Source organism: Kogia breviceps, chromosome 3, assembly GCF_026419965.1.
Source record: "Kogia breviceps isolate mKogBre1 chromosome 3, mKogBre1 haplotype 1, whole genome shotgun sequence".
NCBI classification, from domain to species: Eukaryota; Metazoa; Chordata; class Mammalia; order Artiodactyla; family Physeteridae; genus Kogia; species Kogia breviceps.
The window spans coordinates 98,968,758-98,990,365 of record NC_081312.1 but is presented as its reverse complement, the minus strand read 5'-3'; the positions used below and the strand labels follow the sequence as shown (position 1 = coordinate 98,990,365).

At 42.3% G+C, this 21,608-nt stretch overlaps 1 protein-coding gene across 1 annotated transcript in view; it reads right to left on the bottom strand.

The window, feature by feature from the left end:
- Positions 1-21,608, bottom strand: part of THSD4 (thrombospondin type 1 domain containing 4) — a 556,774-nt gene that overhangs the window by 464,091 nt on the left and 71,075 nt on the right. Inside the window, exon 4 of the mRNA XM_059055985.2 lies at positions 337-784. Coding sequence (XP_058911968.1) covers positions 337-784 — 448 coding nt within the window. The remainder of the gene's footprint in view (positions 1-336; positions 785-21,608) is intronic.

The following is a 21,608-nucleotide window of genomic DNA, read 5'->3' as shown; positions in this document are numbered from 1 at the left end:
CAAACTGCACTTGACTCGCAGACTCACGAGCAAAGAAAAAATATTGTTGATATAAAGCCACTGAGAATGTGAGGGTTGTTTGCTATATGCAGCAACAGATTGTCAATAAGTGATTCAAGAAGTTATCCATTAGTTACTAAAGTAATAACCTTATAAAAAAGAAAAGTATATGGGAAGAACACATGAAGAGAAATGAAAGGGAGGGAAGCTAAAAGGTGCATTCACGTGGCCTAAAAAACCATGCCCTCTCTGTCTTCCATCATGTTTACTGCCAACCAGCAGAAAGATAAGAGTAGCAGCTGTTTCCAGGGCCAGTCTCAGGCGGTGTATACTCACATTTGTGTTGCACAGCTTGTACTGCCGATAGGCCCCAATGCAGGAGATTGCTGTAGATCGGGCAGGCTGGGAGAAGCTCTGAGCTGCCCTGTGGGCCCCCAGGCCAGGGCTGCTGCTTGTTTCTGGGTTGTGGAAGAGATTTGAGGCTTCAGGGAAGCCTTGGTCATGGGTCAAAGGCAGCTGGTAGATGGAGCCCTCTGAGACTTGCAGTCCAGGACGAGGGCCACTGTCACTCTGGTACAGAGGTCCATGTCGGGGGGCCCGGTGGGCTGGAAGGTTGTATCCATGGCTAGAACCAGATGCCCCCTGGGACCTGGAATTCCGGGATGAGGGCCTCTGCCTCCGAAGCCTCTGTGGCAGCTGTGCAGAGTCCGTCTGCAGTGGTAAGATGTATGGGGCCTTACCATAGCCATACATGCCAGGGCCGATGGGACCTCGGGTCCTGCTCCTAAAGAGAGACACACAACAGAGGATTTTCATGTTAACCCAGAAGCTCTGATCCATGGGAGAGGGAACTGGGTAGGAACAGAAACCTGGGAGAGAGCCTACAGTGGAACAAGGAGGTAAAAGAGGGCTCTCCAGGAGAAGGGAAGATTCTGGAGGCTGGAACAGAGTCTCTACAGAGGCTGCCATGTAGGATGAAGGTGGGAATCAACAGTGGGTGATGTGACTGGTGGAAAATGAGGCTAGAACGGTAAGCTGCAGCCAGTATGTGATTTATGTCAGGGAGTTTGGGTGTTTTTGTAGGTTGTAAGGAGCCACTGAAGGTTTTGTGAGAAGAATAAAGATAGAATTGTAATTTCAGCCAGAGTAACGTCCCATTCACTTTTTTTCAGATAACAGTTTGTGGGGGGTTTTTTCTCACTTAATTGTACCTGATATTTCAGGCCCTGTTTCCATGACCATTCATGCCCAAATAGTTTTCCAGGTAAATGGAACCTAGCTAAGCAACCAAAGACTAATGCAGTCCTGAGGCGTGACTTGCTCTGGGTCAAACTCAATCCCTGATGAAATGAGAGGAGGCTGAACAATGCGAAACCCATGCGGAACAATGAGTAAATGCTCATCTTCACATTGGTATGGATCTTTAGGTTTTGTCAAGACCAGCTGCCTTGTGAGGTCTTATGACAATCACGTAAACAGAAGTGTGCATGTAAATTTCCAACAACTGGCTTTCCATGGGGAAAAAAGCCCTGATTTGTGCCATTTGTCCATTTCCACGGTGTAAGTACGCCCACCATGGCCAATTTCAAGATATCAATGTGAAGACACAATCAACTCTAACAAGCAGGGAAGAAAACTCCAGCACACCACTGCATACCAATGTATTGTGAAAATACTGTTTGCAAAATACAGAGTTAGGAATGATGAAGAAATATAAAAGTGAATCAGAGAGGGTTCCCAAGATCCCAACCGTACAACTGAAAGTAACTAGAACATAACACAAGGTGGGGTAACAGCCTTGGGAGCAATACAATGAGCAATGCGTCAGGAATTCTGAGGCAAGACAATGCCTCAGAATTTCTCCACCTTCTGTCTGTGGGGATCTGAGAAGGTTTCACCATCACTGGTCTGATAATTGAGAAGCAAGGTTCCAACACTCTGTGGAAGGATTTAAGTAAGACATATAACTCTTACTTATTTATAAAATGACTGAACTGGATTAAATGACCATGAAGGTCGTTCCAGCTCTGAAATTTTATGCTTCCATAATAATTAATTCTACATTTATTTAAAATTGGAAATGTGCCCAAGAGTTTCTACAGGATGGCCCCATTAAAATAAGCACATTAAAACAGCAACCAAGGTGAAACATTAATTTCTGCTCTCATGAGGAAATTCTTGCTTCACTCTACATAACCACTGAACGTAACATTTAACAGATTACGAAACTAATTATTAATCACTTTATCACTAATTGCACCTTCATTCTTAGCTGATACAGTTTTGAATTAAACTGTGCTAGTGTTTATTTTGCCTTTAGGCATTTCTCAATTAATCTTGGCAACACATAGGAGTCTATGAATGATGGGAGGATCCAGAATGTTGCTTTGAGAGATGCAATTAAGAAGTTGGTCTTAGGGGCTTCCCTGGTGGCGCAGTGGTTGAGAATCCGCCTGCCGATGCAGGAAACACGGGTTCGTGCCCTGGTCCGGGAGGATCCCACATGCCGCGGAGCGGCTGGGCCCGTGAGCCGTGGCCGCTGGGCCTGCGCGTCCGGAGCCTGTGCTCTGCAATGGGAGAGGCCACAACAGTGAGAGGCCCACATACCGCAAAAAAAAAAAAAAAAAAAAAAAAAAAAAAAAAAAAAAAAGAAGTTGGTCTTAGGAGGAGCTTCAAGATGGCGGAAGAGTAAAACATGGAGATCACCTTCCTCCCCACAAATACATCAGAAATACATCTACATGTGGAACAACTCCTTCAGAAAACCTAGTGAACAATGGCAGAAGACCTCAGACCTCCCAAAGGCTCTTGGTGCTTTGGCCAGGAATCAGGGCTGTGCCTCTGAGATGGGAGAGCCAAGTTCAGGACATTGGTCCACCAGAGACCTCCCAGCTCCACATAATATCAAATGGCAAAAATCTCCCAGAGATCTCCAGCTCAACGCCAAGAGTGAGCTCCACTCAACAACAGGCAAGCTACAGTGCTGGACACCCTATGCCAAACAACTAGCAAGACAGGAACACAAACCCACCCATTAGCAGAGAAGCTGCCTAAAATCATAATAAGGTCACAGACACACCTAAACACAGCACCAGATGTGGACCTGCCCACCAGAAAGACAAAATCCAGCCTCATCCACGAGAACACAGGCACTAGTCCCATCCACCAGGAAGCCTACACAACCCACTGAACCACCTTAGCCACTGTGGGCAGACACCAAAAACAACGGGAACTACAAACCTGCAGCCTGCCAAAAGGAGACCCCAAACACAGTAAGTTAAGCAAAATGAGAAGACAGAGAAACACACAGCAGATGAAGGAGCAAGGCAAAAACCCACCAGACCTAACAAATGAAGAGGAAATAGGCAGTCTACCTGAAAAAGAATTCAGAATAATGATAGTAAAGATGATCCAAAATCTTGGAAATAGAATGGAGAAAATACAAAAAACATTTAACAAGGACCTAGAAGAACTAAAGAGAAAACAAACAGTGATGAACAAAACAATAAATGAAATTTAAAATTCTCTAGAAGGGATCAATAGCAGAATTACTGAGGCAGAAGAATGGATAAGTGACCTGGAAGATAAAATAGTGGAAATAACTACTGCCGAGCAGAATAAAGAAAAAACAATGAAAAGAATTGAGGACAATCTCAGAGACAACTGGGACAACATTAAATGCACCAATATCTGAATTTTAGGGGTCCTAGAAGAAGAAGAGAAAAAGAAAGGGACTGAGAAAATATTTGAAGAGATTATAGTTGAAAACTTCCATAATATGGGTAAGGAAATAGTTAAACAAGTCCAGGAAGCACAGAGAGTCCCATATAGGATAAATCCAAAGAGAAACACCCCAAGACACATTAATCAAACTATCAAAAATTAAATACAAAAAAAAATATTAAAAGCAGCAAGGGAAAAACAACAAATAACATACAAGGGAATCCCCATAAGGTTAACAGCTGATCTTTCAACAGAAACTCTGCAAGCCATAGGGTGTGGCAGGACATATTTAAAGTGAGGAAAGGGAAAAACCTACAACCAACATTACTCTACCCAGCAAGGATCTCATTCAGATTTGATGGAGAAATTAAAACCTTTACAGACAAGCAAAAGCCGAGAATTCAGCACCACAAAACCAGCTTTACAACGAATGCTAAAGGAACTTCTCTAGGCAGGAAACACAAGAGAAGGAAAAGATCTACAATAACAAAACCCCCCAAATTAAGAAAATGGTAATAGGAACATACATATCGATAATTACCTTAAATGTAAATGGATTAAATGCTAAACCAAAAGACATAGATTGCCTGGATGGATACAACAACAAGATCCATATTATCCTGCCTACAAGAGACCCACTTCAGACCTAGGGACACATACAGATTGAAAGTGAGGGGATGGAAAAAGATATTCCATGCAAGTGGAAATCAAAAGAAAGATGGAGTAGCAATTCTCATATCAGACAAAATAGACTTTAAAATAAAGACTATTACAAGAGACAAAGAAGGACACTACATAATGATCAAGGGATCAATCCAAGAAGAAGATATCACAATTGTAAATATTTATGCGCCCAACATAGGAGCACCTCAATACATAAGGCAAATGCTAACAGCCATAAAAGGGGAAATCGACAGTAACACAATCATAGTAGAGGACATTAACACCCCACTTTCACCAACGGACAGATCATCCAAAATGCAAATAAATAAGGAAACACAAGCTTTAAATGATACATTAAACAAGATGGACTTAATTGATATTTATAGGGCATTCCATCCAAAAACAACAGAATACACTTTCTTCTCAAGTGCTCATGGAACATTCTCCAGGATAGATCATATCTTGGGTCACAAATCAAGCCTTGGTAAATTTAAGAAAATTGAAATTGTATCAAGTATCTTTTCCAACCACAACGCTATGAGACTAGATATCAATTACAGGAAAAAATCTGTAAAAAATACAAACACATGGAGGCTAAGCAATACACTACTTAATAACAAAGAGATTACTGAAGAAATCAAAGAGGAAATCAAATAATACCTAGAAACAAATGACAATGAAAACACGACAACCCAAAACCTATGGGATGCAGCAAAAGCAGTTCTAAGAGGGAAGTTTATAGCAATACAATCCTACCTCAAGAAACAAGAAACATCTCAAATAAACAACATAACTGTACACCTAAAGCAATTAGAGAAAGAAGAACAAAAAACCCCAAAGTTAGCAGAAGGAAAGAAATCATAAAGAGCAGATAAGAAATAAATGCAAAAGAAATAATGGAAACAATAGCAAAGATCAATAAAACTAAGAGCTGGTTCTTTGAGAAGCTAAACCAAATTGATAAACCATTAGGCAGACTTATCAAGAAAAAAAGGGAGAAGATCAAACCAATAGAATTACAAATGAAAAAGGAGAAGTAACAACTGACACTGCAGAAATACAAAGGATCATGAGAGATTACTACAAGCAACTCTAGGCCAATAAAATGGACAACCTGGAAGAAATGGACACATTCTTAGAAATGCACAACCTTCCGAGACTGAATCAGGAGAAAAAAGAAAATATGAACAGACCAATCACAAGCACTGAAATTGAAACTGTGATTAAAAATCTTCCAACAAACAAAAGCCCAGGACCAGATGGCTTCACAGATGAATTCTATGAAACATTTAGAGAGGAGCTAACACCTATCCTTCTCAAACTCTTCCAAAATATAGCAAAGAGAGGAGCACTCCCAAACTCATTCAACGAGACCACCATCACCCTGATACCAAAATCAGACAAAGATGTCACAAAGAAAGAAAACTACAGGCCAATATCACTGATGAACATAGATGCAAAAATCCTCAACAAAATACTAGTAAACAGAATCCAACAGCACATTAAAAGGATCATACACCATGATCAAGTGGGGCTAATCCCAGAAATGCAAGAATTCTTCAATATACACAAATCAATCAATGTGATACACCATATTAACAAATTGAAAGAGAAAAACCATATGATCATCTCAATAGATGCAGAGAAAGCTTTCGACAAAATTCAACACCCATTTACGATAAAAACCCTGCAGAAAGTAGGCATAGAGGGGTCTTGCCTCAACATAATAAAGGCCATATATGACAAACCCACAGCCAACATCGTCCTCAATGGTGAAAAACTGAAACCATTTCCACTAAGATCAGGAACAAGACAAGCTTGTCGACTCTCACCACTATTACTTAACATAGTTTTGAAAGTTTTAGCCACAGCAATCAGAGAAGAAAAAGAAATAAAAGGAATCCAAATTGGAAAAGAAGAAGTAAAGCTGTCACTGTTTGCAGATGACATGATACCATACATAGAGAATCCTAAAGATGCTACCTGAAAATTACTAGAGCTAATCAATGAATCTGGTAAAGTAGCAAGATACAAAATTAATGCAAAGAAATCTCTAGCATTCCTATACACTAATGATGAAAAATCTGAAAGAGAAATGAAGGAAACACTCCCATATACCATTGCAACAAAAAGAATAAAATACCTAGGAATAAACTTACGTAAGGAGACAAAAGACCTGTATGCAGAAAACTGTAAGACACTGATGAAAGAAATTAAAGGTGATACAAATAGATGGAGAGATATACCACGTTCTTGGATTGGAAGAATCAACATTGTGAAGATGACTACACTACCCAAAGCAATCTACAGATTCAATGCGATCCCTATCAAATTACCAATGGCATTTTTCACAGAACTAGAACAAAAAATTTCACAACTTGAATGGAAACACAGAAGACTTCGAATAGCCAAAGCAATCTTGAGAACGAAAAATGGAGCTGGAGGAATCAAGCTCCTGGTCTTCACACTATACTATAGAGCTACAGTAATCAAGACAGTATGGTGCTGGCACAAAAACATAAATACAGATCAATGGAACAGGATAGAAAGCCCAGAGATAAACCCATGCACATATGCTCACCTTATCTTTTATAAATGTGACAAGAATATACAGCGGAGAAAAGACAGCCTCTTCGATAAGTGGTGTGGGAAAAACTGGACAGCTACATGTAAATGAATGGAATTAGAACACTCCCTAGCACCATACACAAAAATAACCTCAAAATGGATTAAAGACCTAAATGTAAGGCCAAACACTATCAAACTCTTAGAGGAAAACATAGGCAGAACACTCTATGATATAAATCACAGCAAGATCCTTTTTGACCTACCTCCTAGAGAAATGGAAATAAAAACAAAAAAATGGGTCCTAATGAAACTTAAAAGGTTTTGCACAGCAAAGGAAACCATAAACAAGACAAAAAAACAACCATCAGGATGGGAGAAAATATTTGCAAATGAAGCAACTGACAAAGGATTAATCTCCAAAATGTACAAGCTGCTCATGCAGCTCAATATCAAAAAACAAACAACCCAATCCAAAAATGGGCAGAAGACCTAAATAGACATTTCTCCAAAGAAGATATACAGATTGCCAACAAACACATGAAAGAATGCTCAACATCATTAATCATTAGAGAAATGCAAATCAAAACTACAATGAGGTATGACCTCACACCAGTCAGAATGGCCATCATCAAAAAATCTACAAACAATAAATGCTGGAGAGGGTGTGGAGAAAAGGGAACTCTCTTGCACTGTTTGTGGGAATGTAAATATATATACAGCCACTATGGAGAACAGTATGGAGGTTCCTTAAAAAACTAAAAATAGAACTACCATAGCAATCCCACTACTGGGAATATACCATGAGAAAACCATAATTCAAAATGAGTCATGTACCACAATGTTCATTGCAGCTCTATTTACAGTTGCCGGGACATGGAAGCAACCTAAGTGTCCATCGACAGATGAATGGATAAAGAGGATGTGGCACATATATACAATGGAATATTAATTACTCAGACATAAAAAGAAATGAAATTGAGTTATTTGTAGTGAGGTGGATGGGCCTAGAGTCTGTCATACAGAGTGAAGTAAGTCAGAAAGAGAAAAACAAATACCGTATGCTAACACATATATATGGAATCAAAAAGAAAAAAAGGTCATGAAGAACCTAGGGGCAAGATGGGAATAAAGACACAGACCTACTAGAAAATGGACTTGAAGATATGGGGAGGAGAAAGGGTAAGCTGTGACAAAGTGAGAGAGTGGCATGGACATATATACACTACCAAATGTAAAACTGATAGCTGGTGGGGAGCAGCCACATAGCACAGGGAGACCAGCTCGGTGCTTTGTGACCACCTAGAGGGGTGGGATAGGGAGGGTGGGAGGGAGGGAGATGCAAGAGGGAAGAGATATGGGGATATATGTATATGTATAATTGATTCACTTTATTATAAAGCAGAAATGAACATACCATTGTAAAGCAATTATCCAATAAAGATGTCAAAAAAAAGAAATGCTAGCAAAGATACATGCAGAAAGATAACAATCTCGAAATAAATTAGATTAAAAATCAACAACAAAAAAAGAAGTTTCAAAACAAATATATATCTATATCTATATAGATATATATATGTTGGATGTAATTTGCTTTTTTCTTTTTGTGGCAGGCCAGGTAACATGAATGAATGACATCATGAAAAAGTGAAGGAAAGGGCTTCCCTGGTGGCGCAGTGGTTGAGAGTCCGCCTGCCGATGCAGGGGACACGGGTTCGTGCCCCAGTCTGGGAAGATCCCACATGCCACGGAGCGGCTGGGCCCGTGAGCCATGGCTGCTGAGCCTGCGCAACCGGAGCCTGTGCTCTGCAAACGGAGAGGCCACAACAGTGACAGGTCCGCGCACTGCAAAAAAACAAAAACAAAAAAAAACAAAAACAAAAAGTGAAGGAAAGAATTTCTGTGTGTGTGTGTGTGTGTGTGTGTGTGTGTGTGCGCGCGTGTGTTTGTCTTTTTTTTTTTTTTTTTTTTAAGATCTGAAAGCCTAATGAAAATTCTAGCTTCACAGTAAGTACTGGGTGGAGACCCCAGCTGAAGGTACTATAGAGATAAACACACATGGAGTGATGCTTCTCAAATGTGAATGTGCACAGGAATCACCTAGGGATCTTTCTGAGAGTCAGATTCTGATTCAGGAGGTCTGGGGTGGGGCCCAGGATTCTGCGTTTCCAACAAGCTCCCGGGTGATGCTGGTGATGCTGGTCCATAGACCAACGACTTTAGACCAGCATCAGCAGCATGACTTGAGGAACAAAGTCAAAGAACAGAATTGACATTCCAAACAGAAGAGTGAGAATTCAACAATAAAATGTATTATGCTTAATGGAGAAAGACAGGTATAAAATTGCTTTAAAAACCTCTGAGTTTGTGACATATACAAAAATCTGCTGGTCTGGGCTGGGCTGCACTGCTATAGCTCAGTGAGAGGTGCTGAACCCAGACTGACTTGACCTTGCTCTTGGAAAGCAGTGGATGCAAAAGGAGAACCTACTACAGTTGGCTGATGACTTGTGTAAGCATCTTTCCAAAGGCTGCCCATCACCCCTGAGGGGGTAACAGATACATGTGCACATGTATATTTTTGTATTCACACTGCCTTGTGGGTGGCTCTGCCTAAACCAGAGAACCATTCAAAACCCACCCAAGCAGCAGCACCATCGGAAAGAGGATGATTCAGAAACAAACGGCCAGTTAATTCTGATAAACGGACTACAGAGAAGGAGCAGCCAGTTAGGGTGTGCTTGTGAGAGAGATGATTTCTGAATCCTTGACTCAGAACACTTGGACAAGCCACAGATTCATCCCCACTTGGCCAGGAGAATGTGTGTTTTCCTTAGAGCCGGCTGGTCAGAGCTAATCATCCTGAGGGTTCAGAATGGCCTCTTCCCCACCAGGACAGAGCCCATCTGGCCACTGGCAAGGGGGCCGACATGAACTGGGTAGATTCATGCAGAGTTGGGATAATAAGCACAGATGTGGTCGAGAGGATCTGTGTAGCCAGTTAACCCTTCCAGGGGTGCTCGCGGTAGGTGCCCTGGAGGCTGTTAGGTTGATTAGTTCGGCTTAGTCTCCCCATAACCCATCTCTGGGATTTTACTTGGGATATCCCATTTGTCAAAGTTCTAGCTAATTTTGGAAAGTTAGGTCTTGAGAAAGAAATGGAAAAAGCCTGAGTTGGAAGTCAAGGACATGGATGTTAGTAAAGCATAGTGGTTAGACTTGGACTCTGAAACCAGGTTTCCTGAGTTTGAATCCCAGCTCTGCCACCTGGTAATTATGAAATGTGGCTCAGTCACTAGGCTTTTTGAAGTACTTAGGATGCAACATTTAAGGAGACACTCTCAGGGTTGCGATGTCTTCTTAAATGTTGCATCTCAGTCCAGTCCTGGCCCTGCATGCATTTATAAATAAAGATGATAATAGTGCCTTCCTTCCAGGTTGTTGTAAAACATAAACGACTTAAGAGCAAAGGACTTAAATAATGCCTTGCACAGAGCAAACTTCATATACGTATTTGCTCTTTTAAAAAAAAGTTCAAGCTTGGCCATTTACAAGCTCCACAAACTCTGGCAAAAAAAATGCACCCTCAATTTTCTTACCTATTAAATGAGTACACCCACTAGGATGGCTATAATAAAAGGAACAAATAATAACAAGTGTTGGGAGAGGATGCAGAGAAACTGGAACCCTCATGCATTCCTGGTGGGAACGTAAAATAGTGCAGTCACTTTGGAAAACTATCTGGAAGTTGCTCAAAAAGTTACATGCAGTATTTCCCTGTGACCCAGCAATTCCAATCCTAGGTGTATACCCAAGAGAAGTGGAAACATATGTCCAAGTAAAGACTTGTACATGAACATTCATAACAGCTTTGTTCATAATAGCCACGAGATGGAAACCACCCAAACGCCTATCACCTGATGACTGGATAAACAAAACAGAGCATATCCATACACTGGATTACTACTCAGCCGTAAAAGAGATGAAGTACTGATATATATTACAATACTGATGAACCTCAACACTATTCTAAGTGAAAAGAGCCAGACACAAAAGGCCACGTACTGCATGATTCCATTTATATGAAATGTCCAGAAACAGCAAATTCATAGAGACAGAGAGCAGATTAGCGCTTACCAGGGGCTGGGGGGGAGGGGAGAATAGTCAGTGATTGCTAAAGGGTATGGATTTCTTTTGGGGGTGATGGAAATGTTCTGTAATTAGATAGTGGTGATGGTTGCACAACCTTGTGAATATGCTAAAAACCACTGAATTATACACTCTAGATGGTGAATTTTATGGTACATTAATTACATCAATAAAGCTGTTATTTTTTTTAAATGGGAGCATGAATAATTCCCATCTTATCTACTTACAGTGATGTTGTAAAGGTCAAATTGAGGTTACCAACAGGAATGCATTTTTCAAATCTGAAAGCAGTTTTTATCATTCATTTTCCATCATTTGTTTCAACAACCTTTAACAAACTTTTATTGATCTATGAGCATATCATGTGTGATATTTTTTTCTTCTCGTTCACATTCCCAAGCCTGATGACATTAGTAAGTGCAGAGCCTCTCTCCCCCACAATGACAAGAACAGGGCAGTAAGTGTTCTGACAGCAGGTTCTGGTCCCAGTTCTTCCAATGACCTACTATGGATGTCTGAGGAAATTGTTGTTTCTTGAGAAAATGGCTGCAAACAGCACTTTGGAAAGGGTAATAAGCACATAAAACACTTTTCTTACAACAGGCTGGCTACCATCCAGGGGCTCATTATGAGTGATGTTGTACAGCTTGGTGATGTTAATCCTGACCAGTCAGTGTGATGATTCAAGCAAAGACACCACATCTAGCCTCCCTCTTCCCAGCTCTATACCCGAACCCTGAAGTGTGCCACCTACAATTACCACCTGAAACTGAAAACATCCACATGTCTACTGCCTGCCCAGACCCCTCGTTTGAGCATCAATCCCATAGACCCAACTAACCTCTAGACTAGCACTGCTTCTCATCTGTGAGGTACATGCAAGCCACCTGGGGATCTTGTCAAACTACAGCTTCTGATTCAGGAGGTCGGGGGGTGGGGGTGTGATTCTGCATTTGTAACCATCTCCCAGATGACACTGATGCTGTGGGTCCTCGGACTACACTTTAATTGCTCTACCTAGACATCCCCCCAGACATCTCAAGCTCAACACATTCAAGCCCAAATTCATCATCTTCACCCCACGACACAAAAGGGTTCTCTTTCTAGTTCTTCCTATACTCTCCTTCTCAGTAGTTCTCAAGCTTGAACAAGCATCAGAATCACCTGGAAGTCTTATCTAAACAGACCACTGAACCCCACCTGCAAAGAGTCTGATTCAGGAGATTTGGGGTAGGGTCTGAGAATCTGCATTTCTTATGAGTTCCCAAGGGATGCTGTTGGTCTGTGGGCCACACTGCTCTGTTTAACTCCCGAGTACCACACCATACCCTGAAGTCGGCTGGCTCTTCTGTTCTCCTCACCCCTGTATATTAAGTTTAAACTTCCTGGCTCAGTCACCCAGCCTGCACCACATGGCTCGTCACACCCTGGGTACTGCGTGGACCACCCACACTACACGTCTTGGAGTTTCCCAACAGAACAACCCAATTTATTTCTCCATATGCTCTGGCTATGCTTTTTCCTCCTCTAGGCTGCCTTCCCCACCACCATTTTCTACAACAACAATCTGTTCGCCCTTTAGGACTTAGCTGAAACATTAATTTCCCCATGAAGCTTTCCCTGGTCCAAACCCCAGACCAACCCTTCACTCCATAGCATCAATGTCCTTCTCTTTTGTCCTTCCACTGGACCCCATGTAATTGTCACAGCACAATAACCTTTTATTATGCCGATTTCTTTAGTCTGCCTTAGTTTACCAGACTGTAGGCTCCTTCAGAGAAGGGTGTATGTCTTATTTGTCTTATATCCTTAGAACCTAGTACAATGGCCGGCATAGAGTAGGTGTTCAATAACTGTTGAAAAACTGAAATAACAAATGAAGGAATGGCTCAAACCATGATTGCCAAAGGAAGGAAAATCTCCCCTTCCCCTTACTATCTGTGTTTAATTTCCGGTACATGAATTATCCCTCTATGTAGCAATAAAAGTCTCATCTGTTGGGTGAGACCATTCCTGATATCAAACACCTGGAGAAGACATGGGTCCTTGGAATAGAAAGGAGAATCCAACAGAGGCTGGAACTCAGCTTTATTCTCAAAAGGCGGGAAGAATGAAGAGGTCAAGGTGCTCCATGCATACCTGTCAGAGCTGGAGAGCCACCAGGAAAGGTTGTCTGTCAGCTGCTTGCGACTACAGGATGGCTTCCCATCTCCTGTCTTAGTTTCCAGTACGGAGTAGAATGGGCAGAGAGAGAACCCTGCCTGTGGAAACCAAGCTGATTGTATTTCTTATACTCTTTATGTTTATTTCCCTTGAGTTTTCCCTTCAAGCTCAGTCAGGTCTCCGTGAGAGGTCCAGCCTCTTTCAGCTGTGCTAACATGAACCACACATGGGCCCCAGCATCCAGTGGAGCAGCAGCCCCCGGGACCAGCCTGCAAGGACCCCTAGGAGCCTAAGCCTGACAGCCAGGGGCTGGACAGTGAGGTCAGGTGCTCCTGCTCAAGTGGAAAGTCTCCCTGCATGGCTTTATCTCGGAGGTTTCAGGTTTTACAGCATTTAGAGAGGCGCATCCCTTGCAGCAAGCTCGAGCTACCTGAGTTGAATTTTAGGTAGAAAGAAGTCAATCCTTCCATAGGGAAGATGGGAAGGAGGTTTGCGAGATGGAATATTACTGATTACTGGAGACGGCTCACAGAACCAGAGGTGGGTGGAAGTTCCTGTACTAGATGCTGTTGAGAAAATCTAAGATCCTGTTGCATCTTACTATATCTAATGAATAATCCCCATATGACTTATTTTTTATTAATTTTTATTGGAGTATAGCTGCTTTACAATGTTGTGTTAGTTTCTGCTGTACAGCAAAGTGAATCAGTTATACGTATACATCTACCCATACTATTTACAATAGCCAGGACATGGAAGCAACCTAAATGTCCTTCGACAGAGGAATAGATAAAGATGTTGTACATACATACAATGGAATATTACTCAGCCATAAAAAGGAACGAAATAATGCCATCTGCAGCGACATGGATGGGCCTAGAGATTGTCATACAGAGTGAAGTAAGTCAGAAAGAGAATGAGAAATATTGTATAATATTGCTTATATGTGTAATCTAGGAAAATGGTACAGATGAACTTATTTGCAAAGCAGAAATAAAGTCACAGATGTAGAAAACAAATCTCCATATGATTTAAAGGAATCCTTTACTCCACATTTGCACCTTGCGCTGTTTTTACATATCAAAACTAAACTCTTCCCAAGCCAATGTTTGGGGGCAAATTTACCTGGCCAGTCTTAGCATCGAAGACAGGTCTCAGGAAATGAGAAGCTAAAATCACAGTTTCCTAGTTACAGATGCAGGGATGCTGCATCTGAGGGTTACCTCTACACCAGCCTCCAAAATGTGCACATTCTTCCTCCCTTTCTCTTCTCACTGAGAAAACAAGGCATTTCCACTCAGCACTCTAAGCTTGGAGAGAGGGGAGGAAGATGTGATTTGCAATTACTATCAAGTGAAATGCATTTCCCAAAATCCATTAGTATGACCAAAAGCATTTTTTTAAGGTTTATATATATATATATTTGGCTGCGTTGGGTCTTCGTTGCTGCACACGGGCTTTCTCTAGTTGCGCCGTGGGGCTTTCTCTTCGTTGCTCTAGGCGCACAGGCTCAGTAGTTATGACTTGCAGGCTCTAGAGCGCAGGCTCAGTAGTTGTGGCGCATGGGCTTGTTGCTCCACGGCATGTGGGATCTTCCCGGACCAGGGCTCAAACTCGTGTCCCCTGCATTGGCAGGCGGATTCTTAACCACTGCGTCACCAGGGAAGTCCTAGCATGTTTTTTTTATTGAAGGATAGTTGATTTACAATGTTGTCTTAGTTTCCGGTGTGCAGCAAAGTGATTCAGATATAGATATAGATATAGATAGATATGTATATATATATATTCTTTTCCACTATATGTTATTATAAAATATAGAATATAGTTCCCTGTGCTATACAAGGTCCTTGTTGTTTATATGTTTTATATATAGTAGTGCATATCTGTTAATCCCAAACTTCTAATTTATTCCCAAATGCATTTTTAAAGAAGTTTTAATAGACATTTTCAAAGATACTGGGCAGCAGGAATCATAACTAGGAATTATCTTTTCAGGTGGTTATAGAGGTACAAAGAGACATGAGCTCAGGAGTCCTCAGTGAAGACCTCTTGAACTGGCAGGACACCTGAAACAACCCTCACAGGACAACGTTTTGAGAAATTAGCCAGCACATTTCTCCCTCTCAGCAGTCCCTTCTCTCTCCTCTCAGTGCTTCTAGAATAACTTTGATGATTACAGCACCAGAGAAGAGAAGACCTAAAGGTTAGCAGGAGAAAAGAAGTTTCTTTAGAATTTGAAGAGCTGAACTTTGTCTGGCAAGAACCAAAGTCTGAGGCATAGAAAGCAGAGGTATAGTATACACCACAGACTACGAAGAAGATGCTATGACTTTGGAATTACCTTCTCAAACCTAAGGAAATGAAGAGTTTGGCTAGCAGACAGAGGAAGGAGCAACTGAGAGGCAGTAACCAAAGGTTAGGCCAGAATACTCTGCCTGGTTTGGGGGGTAATAGAAGCTCCAGATTTGTTTAGGAGCCCGAGAACAGAAGGGACCTGCAAGTTTTGTGGGGAAGACGGTGTCCAACATGGCACCTGTTGTGGGAGGACTTGGGAAGGAGGGGCCCACCTGAGCACTGGTAGGTCATCCCAAAGGGGTCTTTGTGGTCCTAGGAAGGACCCAGAGCACATGGCCCTCACTGACTAGAGCACATGTGGAGACCTCAGCAACAGTTACTGCAAAGGATGGGAGGCAGTCAGGAAAGTGGAGTAGCAACAAAGACTGCAGAGAAGTCTCTCATCTGGGGACCCAGGTCGCCCCCAGGGAAAACGGTAGCATTTGAGGAAGGGGGAGAATCCTGAATGAACTGAGTATAAACCCCCAAACTGATCATGTTTAACATTACATGTCAAATCATCTGAGTGTCCTGGAGTTGGCAGTTTTCCTGCAACAGCAGAAAGAGAGACTCATGAACCAAACCTAGTTGTAGAAAAATAAATTGCATTTTTTCATATCTGAGTTGTGACTGTAAATCTGACACTCAACTTAAACATCCTTAAACAGGAGAATAATGACCTAGGCAAATTAAGGTAAATGTCAGAGTACATATTGGAGTTCAATGAAGCTACTTAAAAGAATGAGGCAGATGCGTATATACTGATGCAGGATGGTCTCCAAAGTACAGGGAAATGAAAAAGAACAAGACACAGAAGACACTAAGCATTCATGCTCCCCATTTGTGTTTAAAAAGAAAAGAGAAAAAAATGTATACAATATATCATAGATATGCTGGATACATTTCTGAACTGATACAAATGAAATTTTAGGCAATGATTTCCTCTGGGAAGCAGACTCAACAGGGTGGAGTTGAAGCAGATTCTTTTGTCATTTCTTACCCTTTGCTACTATCGTAAAAAAATATATATATATATTTTTTGTCTTCTGCACGTTTTCGATATATGAAAGTGATGTCAAAAAGAATAACACTAAACTGTTTTCCACTGAATTTTTTAAAAATGTAGCTGTTTACGGATGTGGGGAGGATCGTAAGAAGCAAACGCAGAAATCCCAGTCAGAACTCTCCTTAAAGGTTTTGTCTGCTGTATACACAACATCACAAAGAGAATACAAGTCAGCAAACTTAATACTTAAATATGCAGACATTTCAATTGGACACAAAATATCCAATTATAAAGAAGCTGTAATCCCCAAAGACTGAAGGGACAGAAATAAGTTAGGGGAGAAAATATTCTTCTGAAATGTCACTGTCAATAACTGAAAAGTCATATATTCCCACAAGATTTGAGATCAACAAAGGCCATCACCAGACTTGCGCCCAGCTTCTTTGGGATCTGGATGTGCTTGGGCAACGTAGCCTAGGTAAGGAATAGCACTGGCTCTGTGATATCCAATCCAGTATTTATAGTGATGACAAACACCCAGTACATATTCCCAGGTTGTCTACAGCATCCCCACCCAAGAGGTAACCCAAGTCAGGGTCAGGAACCTCATGCACTTTTGACTTCTCTTTCCACCAGATTTGTTTTCATAAACACAGCCCTTGGTCACTACCCTCTGTTTCAAAAAACAGCCATGGCTCATCTCTGCCTAGAAAATAAAGTTCAGACATAGATGGTTTTAAGGCACATTTGGTTTGATGCCACGTCAAGTCCTTCATCATCTGGTCTCAGTCTCTCTTCCCAAATTCAACTCCAGTCTTCATCCTCTCCCCCCCCTCCTGCCGCCAACTCTACACTTCCCAGGCATAAAGGATCCCTCATCACTTCCCAAACACACTGAGCTCTTGTGCCTCTAAGGGCCGGCCTGGAATTCTACCCAACCTACCGACTTCTGAACTGGTACAGCCTTCCAGGCCCAAAATAAACATCAGCGCCTGTATGCTTCCCCCAAGCGGTCCCCATGCAGTTAGGGCTCTCTGCAGTCTGCACAGCCCTCTGCCATGGCATTAACACTGTATCTTGGTAACGTTAAGTAAAAGGTCTGGCTTCCCCACAAGTCTTCCAGTCTTTGGGGGCAAGGCTTGTCAGTTTCTTATTCCTGTGTGTGTAATCCCTGAGATTAGCAGCGGGTCTGACCCAGAGGCACTCTGTGAACATTTGTTGAAATAGCACCTGTTAGAGACCACAGCTTAATTGCTCAGCATTTCTTACCAGTGGGTCAGTAAAGGTTACCTCTATGGATCAATTAGTAGAGATATAAAGGCTCTAAGTTCCAATAAGTAAGAAGTCAAGGCAGCCCCACACTTCTGGGTGGGAAGCCAAGGGAGCTGGTGAAATTAAAAATCAGCAGCCAGTGGCCACCTAGAGAGACCTTAATGCTCAAATTCGAGGGGAGGAAGAAGGGAAGGGAACAGGAGCTGAAGAGCAGAAACGCGTTCACCAGGGGGCCTCGTGATCCAAGGCAAGCTGGAGGGAAAGGAGTCCGCAGCTCAAAGCTGGAAAGAGAGCCCTGTGTTCCTAAAACTCGCCCTGTTCCATTGTGATCACCTGCCAAAGGGAGAAAGGACAGAATGTGCTAAGTTCAAAGGGGCTGTGAGCAAATGGTTTAGGTTGAGTGCATACGTCTTCTTAGAAGTTCAGGAGACTGAAAGTCCTGCCAGAGCTGCTCCAGGCAATACATTCTCTGGTGTCTCCAGAAGATAAGAGGCAAAAATCTGACCACTTAGGGAAATAAAAATTAAGATGAGGAAAACAAAAGCTTTCCTGATTGTCTGTCTACCTGGCAGTACACACTGTCACACGCATTAGCTGGTTTAACCACATCTGCTCCCCGGAGAGTATTCAAGGTCTGGATCTAAAGACCAGCGTAACAATCAGCTGATAGGTTTGCCCTGAAGCTTCAAGGAAAAAGGATCTCAAAGGCTTATACATGGTTATGGGGTGGGGGGGAGAGGCAGGAGGGAGAGAGGGAGGAAGGACACAGGGGCAAGTGACGAATGGATTCAGGGGCATTAGCAGGAGCCAAGAGGCAAGCAATCTAGCAAAGAAAGCAGAAAGGAGAGACTCTGAGTTTAAAAGGCCCTCTTTGCACCAGGAAGCCAAGTCTCAAGAAGACCCTGTCCTCAGTGACCCAACCCGACAGCTGGCCTCCCAGAAGGCAAGGACCATAGCGCTGTCCCCGCACACACCCCGAAATATAAAGTAGCCTTCGGAGCGGACCCAGTTCTTCTGGGGCAAGGATCCCAGGAGATGAATTAGACTTTGATGTAGATCTTGCCATCAGGCTGCTTCCCCTTGTCTAAAGGATGGTGTTTGAAAGCCAGCCAAGTATCCCTAAGAACAAGTCACCGCAGTGCGCACTGGTGCCACGGCACATCTGAGTGATCCTGGGTTTCCAGGACTGATCTTCAGGTGCCTTGTGCAGTGTGGGCCCCCAGGGGTGGAATAAGGGCCATTGAGGGGGTGTTGATGAAATAATGAAGGTAAAGGGCCTAGCCTTTGTGGATGCTCCATAAATTGTGGTTACCATGACAGATGCACTGTCGCCAAGGAGAGAGACACACAGCCTGCAACCTTGACACACGAAGGTCACTGCAGAGGCAGACAGCCAAATGGGGGCTGAGAGGTACAGCACTGGCTTTGCATGAAAGAACAGTAAATGCATTCATTTCTCCAGCATAACTGAGAGGAGCCCTCTTGGGAATCAAACCTGTTGCTGGTGTGTGTTGTGATCTGAACCTGAGCGGCCCTGCGTGACTCAGGGGCTTAGGGGAAACCAAATGAGATTGGAGTGGGGCATGGTGCCTGGCCAGGCAGGTGCTAAGCAAACGTGAGCTCCTAACCCCTCTCCCCTGGGGACTCTCAAACAGTGCTCTCTGCCCCAGAGGCTGACCCCCCAGCAGCTTGAAGCAAACTGAAGAACTATTTTCTGTAAGTTCTGCGGAATTTATTAATGGAACAGTAATAATGATGATAATGCAACTTACATTTCTTGAGCAACTTTTATGTGAAAGGCCCATGGAGGAAGCAATGATATTTCTCTCCTATTCTGAATGTCTCCCCAGTCTGAGCTTTTACACATACCACTTTCTGTGTACCCACTTGCCATATATCACTTCATTTTTTCTTTATTATAAATATGAAATATTTCAATTATAATGGTCGGGTGTGAAAAATGATGCATAACTTTCTTCTTTGTGTTAGAGGAAGTTTTTTAGGTACAAGTCTGTCATCCTAAGTTAACTGAAGGAAAAAGGGATTTGTCCTAGATGTTACTCCATCCCCCAAAATGGCACTGGGTACTTAAATAAATTCAGTATTCAGATCACAGTAATTTATTGAACACCTGCCAAACGTTTTATGCATGTTATCCATTTAACCCTGCAAACAGTAAAGTAGGTCATTATTCCTATTTCATACCTAAGGAAACTGAGTCTAAAAAATATTAAACAACCTTCCAAGCTAGAAAGTCTGTGTGAATGGATATAACTGAGATATTAACAAATGTTACTGAATGAATGAATGGTAAGCTCTTAAGGAGCTTAAACAGCTGCAGTGGAGCACAGCTTATTATAAATAACAAATGCCACTCACAAAGGATTAAAGGGAAGGACTGTTTGGAATGAGCATTTATTGGAAAACAGGGTGGGGGAAATTACTGTTTCCCTCCAAATCCAGAAAGAAAACATTTTCAGCACTAGCCCATGTGATCTAATCACCAAGGAAAAGGAAATCTCAGCTAACTGCTGCTGGATCCACAAGGCCCACGGAGGACTAAATGCTTCTATAGGAAAAAGATTCATGAGGGAAAAAAGAAAATAATGCATGCCTGGAAGTCAGACTGTAAAGAGGAAAAGGAAGGCTCTGGGGCAAGGTCTGATCTTGACCTAGGCCTGACGTAGGGGGCATTAAGCCAAGAAATAAGTCTAGAGGACAGGAAGAGAGAACAACACAGTGATTAAAAGCAGAGGGTTAGAGCCAAACTCTGGTTCAAATCCCTGTTCTACAACCTACTAGCTCTGGGCCCCAAGGCTCATCACTTCATCTAAGTGCAGAGTTCTTCTCGTATTTAAAAAAAAAAAAAAAAAGGATAATATGGATTACTTTATGCAAGAAGAGTCCTTAGAGGTTTAGCTCAAAGCCTTCAACATGGTGCATTAGTTTCCTGTAGCTGCCGTACAGACTACCACCAACTTGGTGGCTTAAAACAGCAGAAATTTATTCTCTCATAGTTCTGAAGCCCAGAAGTTCAAAATCAGTATCAATGGACTGAAATGAAGCTGTTGTCAGAGCTGTGCTCCCTCAGGAGGCTCTAGGGGAGACTCTTATTTTCTTGCTCTTCCAGCTTCTGGTGGCTGCCAGCATTCCTTGGCTTGTGGCCCCATCACTCCAATTTTTAAGACCAGCACCTTCAAATCTCTCTCTCTTCTGTCTTCATATCCCCTTCTCCTCTGTGTGTCTGGATGTCAAATCTCTCTCTGCCTGTCTCTTATAATGACACTCATGGTTGCATTTAGGGCCTACACCTGTATAATGTAGGATAATCTCCCCATCTCAAGATCCTTCATTACATCTGCAAAGTCTTTTTTTTTTTTTTTTTTTTTTAGGTAAGTTAGCATTTTCAGGCTCCAGGGAACAGGACTTGATACCTTTGGATGGGGGGTGGGGGGGTTGTTATTCAGCCTGTTACACACAGTAAACCCTCAATAAACATCGGTTATGGTTGCCCTTGTTACTATTAACAGAGATGAGCTAAAAGAACAATATGCCCAGGAAAGGGTCTATGGATGGATGAGAAAGCGAGGACTCAAAAAACCCTTGAGGGGCTGTTAGTACTTTGCCATGAAAACCAACAGTTGAGGCCACAACATTTATACCCCAAACTCTCTCACAGGTAAGTTACCTGGATCCACTTTATAGGCTCGGAGTAGGAAGGGTGGGGAGGCTG